Below are 8,454 nucleotides of genomic sequence, written 5' to 3' on the forward strand. Positions count from 1 at the left end.
GGCTTTCCACAGACGACATGTTTATTTAATTATTTATTTATTATTTTACATCCGAGATAAATCTGTAGCGAGAAAAAATAATGGATTGCCATACTGCCAGTCACAAAAGTAATTATTTTCCATCCATCACTAAGTCTCCTCTAACCTACAACAGTTAAAGGAGCTTAGTAGATGGGGGATTTATATATATAATGCGAAACCATAGGATAATGTTAAACTGTCTGTCAGACAAATCACATATAAAGAGTGGTGGGTTACGCTGAGAAGAGTTTAATTAGGAACATGATTAGAAATGAAATATCACAATGTAATGTTCAACGCATTCATATCGAGAAGGATGATGATGATGATAGTGATGATATGATAATGGTGATGACTATATCATCCACGTACACAAATAATGCATTTCTTTTGGGAATGCATAGTGTTTAGGAATGTACACACTTCATGGCATGACAACCTCATCCACGTGAACATAATTAAATACAAAAAAGGTCTTGAAAAAATCTTCGAAGACAAAGGATAAAACGTGACACCAAAGACAGTCAAAATTATATACAGAAAACAAAAATATCAGTTTGCATAAACAACAAAAATCCATAAAAGACACTTTCCAAAATCGGAAAAATATACATATTTCTGTCTTTCAGATATTCCGAAAATGAAACGAAAGGTATCACACACGTAAAAGTGACATAAATTATGACCCCTGAAAACACACATGAGAGAAATGAGGAGATGAAACTTTGAACACTGACTCTGAGCGCAGACAAAACAAAATAAAAGAAAAAGAAAAAGAAAGGAAAAGAAAATGTAAGAAACAAGAGAAAAAAATATATGGAACGCGTTGTGACTAAGGACAGATGAACCTCGAAGCTAATGGAACCCCCATTTACTCAGGTCTGTGTTGCCAGGCATCCCTGGGCGTTGCGTACGATCTGGGTGGTGGGTGGAAGGGCCTGCGTCAAGAGGGAGAGGCCGACGGGGGTGACCCTCGTGCAGCGCAAGTCTATATATGTCAGTGTGGCGCAGCATCGGCACCAGTTCACGGGCTGATCTTCCTCCTTCGTCTGCTCCGCCTGCGTAGTTGAATAAAGAAATGGTAGGAGAGAAGGTAATTAGTATCGCTAATAAATGAGGGTACGATGAAAAAAGTAAAATCAGGTATACAGAACTACATAACGTATGCACACACAGACAGAGACACACATACATTCACAGTGCGCATGCAAACACACACACACACACACACACACACACACACACACAACTCACTCACTCACTCACTCACTCACTCACTCACTCACTCACTCACACACACACACACACACACACACACACACCACCACTCACTCACACACACACACACACACACACACACACACACACACACACACACACACACACACACACACACACACACACACACACACACACACACGCACACACACACACACACACCAGTCGACCTCGCACCCTCAGAATGACTCACTTGCACTGTCGCCTCAGTGAGAGCAGTGACCAACTTAGAGGTGAGAGACTTGACGGCAGCGCCCCAGCAGTTGCGGAATTTCTCGGACACCTTCTGCTTCTGAAAGTGACTTTCGAGGGAGAGGAAGGCGCCCCCGGGGTCCAGGGTGACGAGTGACCACACGCCTTCGTCAGTCACATCTCGAGAACCACGAACGTCTACGACCTGGGGAGGTAAAATGATGTGGGGGGGGGGGGGGGTTGTAGTGGAAGGTGTGGGGGAGGGGAGAGTTTAAGGAGTGGAGAAGGGGAGGTAAAGGTGAGAGGAGAAAGAGTGAAGTGAGAGTGAAGGAGTAGAGGTGGCAGGGGAGTGGAGAGGGTAAGTAAGAATAGTGAAAGGGCAGTGGTGAGGGAGAGTTAGAGGAGAGACGTAGAGGAAGGTGTGTGTGTGTGTGTGTGTGTGTGTGTGTGTGTGTGTTATATGTATTATATTATATATTTTTTTTTTTACAGTAGGTTCATGTTTGAGCCGCCGTGGTCACAGCATGATACTTAAATGTAGTTCTCATGTTGTGATGCTCTTGGAGTGAGTACGTAGTAGGGTCCCCAGTTCCTTTCCACGGAGAGTGCCGGTGTTACCTTTTAGGTAATCATTCTCTCTATTTTATCCAGGCTTGGGGGTAGCACTGACTTGGGTTGGCTTGCCCACCCAGTGGCTGGGTAGGCAATCGAGGTGAAATTCCTTGCCCAAGGGAACAACGCGCCGAACTCAGATTGCCGTCGTGCCAGTCTTGAGTCCGATGCTCTAACCACTCGGCCACCGCGGCCTTAAGCGCCCTGTCCCACAAGGACGTTGGCGATCATGGATATTCATGATTTTCTTGGCAATTTAAAGCGGTGGTTTGCCGTTGCCTTCCGCCCGGTGTTTTTATTGAGTCACCATCTCTATTTACCCGTTTCTGGGACCGGCACTGACTTGGGCTGGCTTACCCACCCTGCGGCTAGGCAGGCAATCGAGGTGAAGTTCCTTAACCAAGGGAGCAACGCGCCGGCGGGTGACTCGAACCTTTTAATTGGCGTCGTGACAGTCTTGAGTCCGATGCTCTAACCACTCGGCCACGGCGGCCTCTATATATTATATTATATATATATATATATAATTATATATATATAATATTATATATATAGACATTTACACACACACACACACACACACACACACACACACACACACACACACACACACACACCACACACACACACACACTATATATAAAATATAATATATATATATATATATATATATATGATATATATAATATATATATATATATATATATATATATATATATATATATATATATATATATATATTGTGTGTGTGTGTGTTATATATATATATATATATATATATATATATATATATATATATATATATATATATATATAGAGAGAGAGAGAGAGAGAGAGAGAGAGAGAGAGAGAGAGAGAGAGAGAGAGACAGAGAGAGAGAGAGAGAGAGAGAGAGAGAGAGAGAGAGAGAGAGAGAGAGAGAGGGAGAGAGAATAAGCCACCCTCTCCTAAAATATGTAATCTGTGTTACACTTGATGTAAAACCTAAAAAATATCCGCAAAAAAATCCACTATCAATAACAAAGTCCACGAAAACAAGACAAACCCTATACCTCACGCAAAGGGACTAAAACCCACCTGTATAAACGGACAGTTAGCACCAACGACTGCCAGGAGCCGGTCATGAGCACAGTACTGCAAGGTCAGCACGCGGAGATGCGTCATGGCAGACAGGGCAGTGGCTGCTAACCCGAGCTGTCGCCTGCTCAGCGTCCACACTGGGTCCTGCGGAAGCAAAAAGTTTCTGCTGAGGCGATGAGGATGACGGTAAACGCTACTTCCGTGTTGTTTTTTAATTGAACAATAACTGCATGAGCAACTACACTAACATGTATACGTAAGAGGACACAGAGTACATATTTCTAGGTAGCTTCACTTCCATACAGTCTATTGAACCCAAAATGAAAAGAATTTTTTCCCAAGAAAATTCTGAAGGCTGTTAATAGTAAGGAACGCATAACTATCATAAAAAAGATGGGGATTGTGCTTTTACTTCTGGTAAGTATAACAATATCGAATAAATTTTATATAAAAAAATCGCTATATCTGATATCTCACAGTTACTCTCATTTTTGTTATTCCAGTGCATTTTCTTCGAAAATGGTTCAGTAATAACAATAAAAGAGATTCTGAATATTTGCAATGAATAAAGATGATGAGGCGGGACTAGGAGATTCATCAAAATGGAGTGGTTATGCCTGTGTATAGATGCCTTGGGAGGACAGATATACTGATATAGATAAACAGACAGACAGACAGGCATAGAGAGAGAGAGAGAGAGAGAGAGAGAGAGAGAGAGAGAGAGAGAGAGAGAGAGAGAGAGAGAGAGAGAGAGAGAGAGAGAGAGAGAGAGAGAGAGAGAGAGAGAGAGAGAGAGAGAGAGAGAGAGAGAGAGAGATAGGAAAATATGAAAGAGAAAGAACGAGAGACAGGTAAAGAGAGGGAAGGACATACATTCATACATATACAGCATACACATACCCTTTCTGCCTACCTGAATGCTAAGCTCCATCAAGCCCGTGAGACGAGGCAAGAGATTCACAAAGGCATCTCTGTAGAAGGTGCGGATGTGGATGAGTCTGAGGGAGCAGGTGGCTGGCGAGAATAGCAACTCCAGGAGGCGAAGGGTCACGGTGTCGTACACGCGCCAGTCCTGCACCACCTGCTCCTGTGGCCGGAACAAAGGGTCAGGGATTTGCATGGGCATGGGGATAGGTATTAGCTTGAGTGTATACGTGTAAATATGTAAACGCGCGCACACACACACACACACACACACACACACACACTTTCCATTCATGTGTATACACAAACACATGCATGTGTGTGTGTGTGTGTGTGTGTGTGTGTGTGTGTGTGTGTGTGTGTGTGTGTGTGTGTGTGTGTGTGTGTGTGTGTGTGTGTGTGTGTGTGTGTGTGTGTGTGTGTGTGTGTGTGTGTGTGTGTGTGTGTGTGTGTGTGTGTGTGTGTGTGTGTGTGTGTGTGTGTGTGTGTGTACTGCAACGATGGGCGATGAACGGTAGAGCGCCGACAAATCGCGTTTGGCACGATGCGGAAATCCTGGGCAGCGGCAAAGGTGAAACAGACTTCTCGTCCTCTTACAGCCGCTTAATTGTAGAGAGTATGGTACAACTGACGGACAGAGGTTCGGTCCGGTCAGCGTACTGTAGGCTGTCTGTCTGTCGGTCTGTCTGCTGTCGCTCGCATGCGACCCTCTTTTATACAGATTGAACTAAGAAACTCGAAAGGGTTGCGAGGTACTCGGAAGTATGGAGGAGAGGATGTGATCATGTACACGTGGCGACTTCACGAGGCGGAAGGCCTGCGGATGTCGCATCCGCTGTCGTGTCTATCAAAAGTTTGGTGTGTGGAGGCTGGTGTTACTGTATTTATAAGTTAATAACGTTATCCGTATGGCAATGGTAGGCAAGGGAAGGAATCTGCTACAAGTGGTCCCAAGAGAGTCTTTTAGGGCTATGGGAAGTTATGGGAAATCATTTAAGATTTCTTAGTGGGCCTCCCTGCGAGAGATTTGGCGTGTGCTGAAATGGGCCGTCTTACACACACACACATATACATATACACACACACACATATACAACACACACACACACACACACACACACACACACACACACACACACACACACACACACACACACACACACACACATATATATATTATATAATATATATATATATATATATATATATATATATATATATCATAATTATATATATATATATATATATATATTATATATATATAATATATATATATATGTGTGTGTGTGTGTGTGTGTGTGTGTGTGTGTGTGTGTGTGTGTGTGTGTGTGTGTGTGTGTGTGTGTGTGTGTGTGTGTGTATATGGGTATATATATATATATATATATATATATATATATATATATATATATATATATATATGTATATACACATATATATATATATATATATATATATATATATATATATAATATATATATATACAACATATATATATACTATATATATATATATATATATATATATAATATATATATATATAATATCATATATCATATATATACACACACACATTCACACACAGTATGTATGTGCATATATATATGCGCACACACACACATATCACACACACACACACACACACACACACACACACACACACACACACACACACACACACACACACACACACACACACACACCACACACACACACACACACATACCTTCCGACCAAATGCGACACATATTGTCCATATTCAGGAAATGAATGTCATATTAACAACACGATTTCCTTCAAAGAAATCAAGTTATCCTATTCTCTAGCCGAGGATAAGAACAGCCAATAACAAACGACACTTTTCAATTTCTGCGTCATTGTACTTCCCAAAAAATCTAAGCGTGATAAATCTAAATCCTGTGAAATAAAAGGTCTACAGAATGCTAAAGGAGAATCGCGGGGAAACGACATTGTATCAGCAATTCATGTCCCTCCGAGAACTACGCCTGGCAGCTACCGGTGAGCTTGGCCTATTGATCGTCCGCGCGAAGGGCATGTAAAAATCGATAGTTTCAACGCCTGCATTTTATTGGTTATATAACAATAACTTTTTATTTATCTATTTATGTGTTTCATTTAAGTGGGCTGTGAAGTGTGGTTACGTTCACAATTTATTTACACTCGTTTAATGTTTGTTTGTTTTTACCGGTGACCATATGCACAAGATATTGTGCATAACTTAAGTGTGAATACCGTGATTTAGCATCAATATCTAAATCGATATCCAGCGTACAGTAGCGTATGGATTTGTAATCAATAACGCACAGCACCCGTCGTCAATGGTCACCGGTAGAGAGAAACAAACATCACGCTTACAAATAACTGTATGTGACTTCAGCTGGAAGAGATCACTGCTACTCCAAATGTCAAACTAAATAAATAAATCACATCACCCATCATTCAAAGAAAAGAAATTAATGTAGAAAACCATACAAACCTGTAACTTCTGCCTGAGGTTGTGCGGGATGTGTGATTGGACGATGCTGGAAAGGTCATTCTTGTTTGAGCTCCAAGTGCGCTTCATGGCCGCCGAAGCCAGTAGTTTCTGAACGGCAACGAGGCACAGCTTCACCAGGCCCGCTGGGTTGCGCTGGGTCGTCACCATGGTTTCTCTTTCTGCAACTGAGTTTCAAAGCGATTTTCTTGTTAGAGTTATGTCTCCACTATGCAGCTATAACAACACATTAATACCAATGATTTTTATAAAGAGTTCTGTTTCTGGGGTAAAAGACACGGGTATTCACTTGAGTTTAGGGTCTTTCCTTTTAGGCTAAATGTTTTTGGTTTCTTTGTACCTGAAGGAAACGTGATGGGGTTGTAATGTGGGGTGTAAATGCTTCATGTTGGAGAGTTTACGCAAGAAAGATAGAAAGAGAGAGAGAGAGAGAGAGAGTAGGACACGTGATTTTATATTTTCCATTAGTTGAATCTTGATTTCTATTTATTTGGCAGTAAAGGTAATAAGAATTACCAAAAAACCCGACGCCCTTCCTCCTTCCTTCCCTTCCTGCCTCCCATCTCTCCCTCTTCCTTTCTTCCTTCCTTCTCCTCTCTCCCTCCATCCCTCTCGCTCTCCCTGAATACACATCTTCACACCTCTCTCTCCTTTCATTCCTTCCTCTCTCCCTCCCTTTTCCTAAATGCACATCTTCACCCCCGCCCCTCTCTCTCTCTTCTTGCCTTCCTTCCTCCTTCCCTCCCTCTTCCTCTCCTCCGCCCTTCCCTTCTCGCTCTCCCTGTACTTCACACTCGGTCAGGACAAGGAACCATTCCATCTGTGAAGTCACACCAATTTTCTTCACACTTGCATTCGCTTGTTCAAATCGCTTCTCTTTTCATTTGTGGGCGTTGTGTCAGACTTGCCTTTCAGTGTTTGTAATCTCGTATTGGGAGTAATCCTATATGATTTAGTTTTTATCATGGTAAAATTAAGTATAATCTTATCATCGTTTTAGCTATAAGAATCTATAATAAAGTTTCCTCGGACCTATTAAGTCACTTCTAAACTGCAATGCATTAAAGATTCATGATCAGAATGGAGGCTGCAATGTCATGTCACTTGACAATATTTCTGCTTCACAAGTCTCTGTAAAATTCGTGGCTGTAAATGAATCTTTTAATAATGTCAGAGAAAGGATAGTTGGCTTTATGTCAGATAAGCGTTAGATTTATTTCGTTTATGCTTTTATATCTCCTTACAGCTTACAATGTAGTATAACTCTGTTGCTCTCTCTCTCTCTCTCTCTCTCTCTCTCTCTCTCTCTCTCTCTCTCTCTCTCTCTCTCTCTCTCTCTCTCTCTCTCTCTCTCTCTCTCTCTCTCTTTCTTTATCCTTATCCTATTCTATTCCCTTCTCCTTATCTGTCTTCCTCTCCCTTTCTTCTCCGTCTCTCTCCCCTTTCCTTCTCCTCTCCTTCCTACTCTCTTATCTCCTCTGCTTTTCCCATTCTCTCCCCCTTGCCCGCTCCCTCTCCCTCCCCCCCTCCCCTTCCCCCTCCCTCTCCCCCTCCCCCTCCTCTCCTTATTCTTCTCCCTTCCCCTTTCCCTTCTCCCTCTCAAGACCCCCCCCCAAAAAAAAAAAAAAAAAAAAAAATAGACGAACACCAAGCAATAAAGTGATAATTGATAGTTCGTCAACCATCAAATGTATCAGTTCAAGACTCGCTCCGCTGACTTACACCGACAGCTCGAGAGAGAGAGAGAGAGAGAGAGAGAGAGAGAGAGAGAGAGAGAGAGAGAGAGAGAGAGAGAGAGAGAGAGAGGGGAAGAGAGGAGGAGGAAGGAGAGA

General features: G+C 42.2%; 1 protein-coding gene across 1 annotated transcript in view; it reads right to left on the minus strand.

The window, feature by feature from the left end:
* The window catches only part of LOC119578023, a gene marked incomplete at its 5' end in the record, with an annotated part of 7,031 nt that extends 242 nt beyond the window's left edge, over window positions 1-6,789 (minus strand). The window contains 5 exon segments of the mRNA XM_037925735.1: window positions 1-1,079; window positions 1,493-1,696; window positions 3,181-3,327; window positions 4,097-4,270; window positions 6,605-6,789. The exon segment at window positions 1-1,079 is cut by the window's left edge and continues 242 nt beyond it. Coding sequence (XP_037781663.1) covers window positions 897-1,079; window positions 1,493-1,696; window positions 3,181-3,327; window positions 4,097-4,270; window positions 6,605-6,772 — 876 coding nt within the window. The 3' untranslated portion in view covers window positions 1-896.
* Between the last annotated feature and the right edge of the window lie 1,665 nt (window positions 6,790-8,454).

Source organism: Penaeus monodon, chromosome 10 (assembly GCF_015228065.2).
Source record: "Penaeus monodon isolate SGIC_2016 chromosome 10, NSTDA_Pmon_1, whole genome shotgun sequence".
NCBI classification, from domain to species: Eukaryota; Metazoa; Arthropoda; class Malacostraca; order Decapoda; family Penaeidae; genus Penaeus; species Penaeus monodon.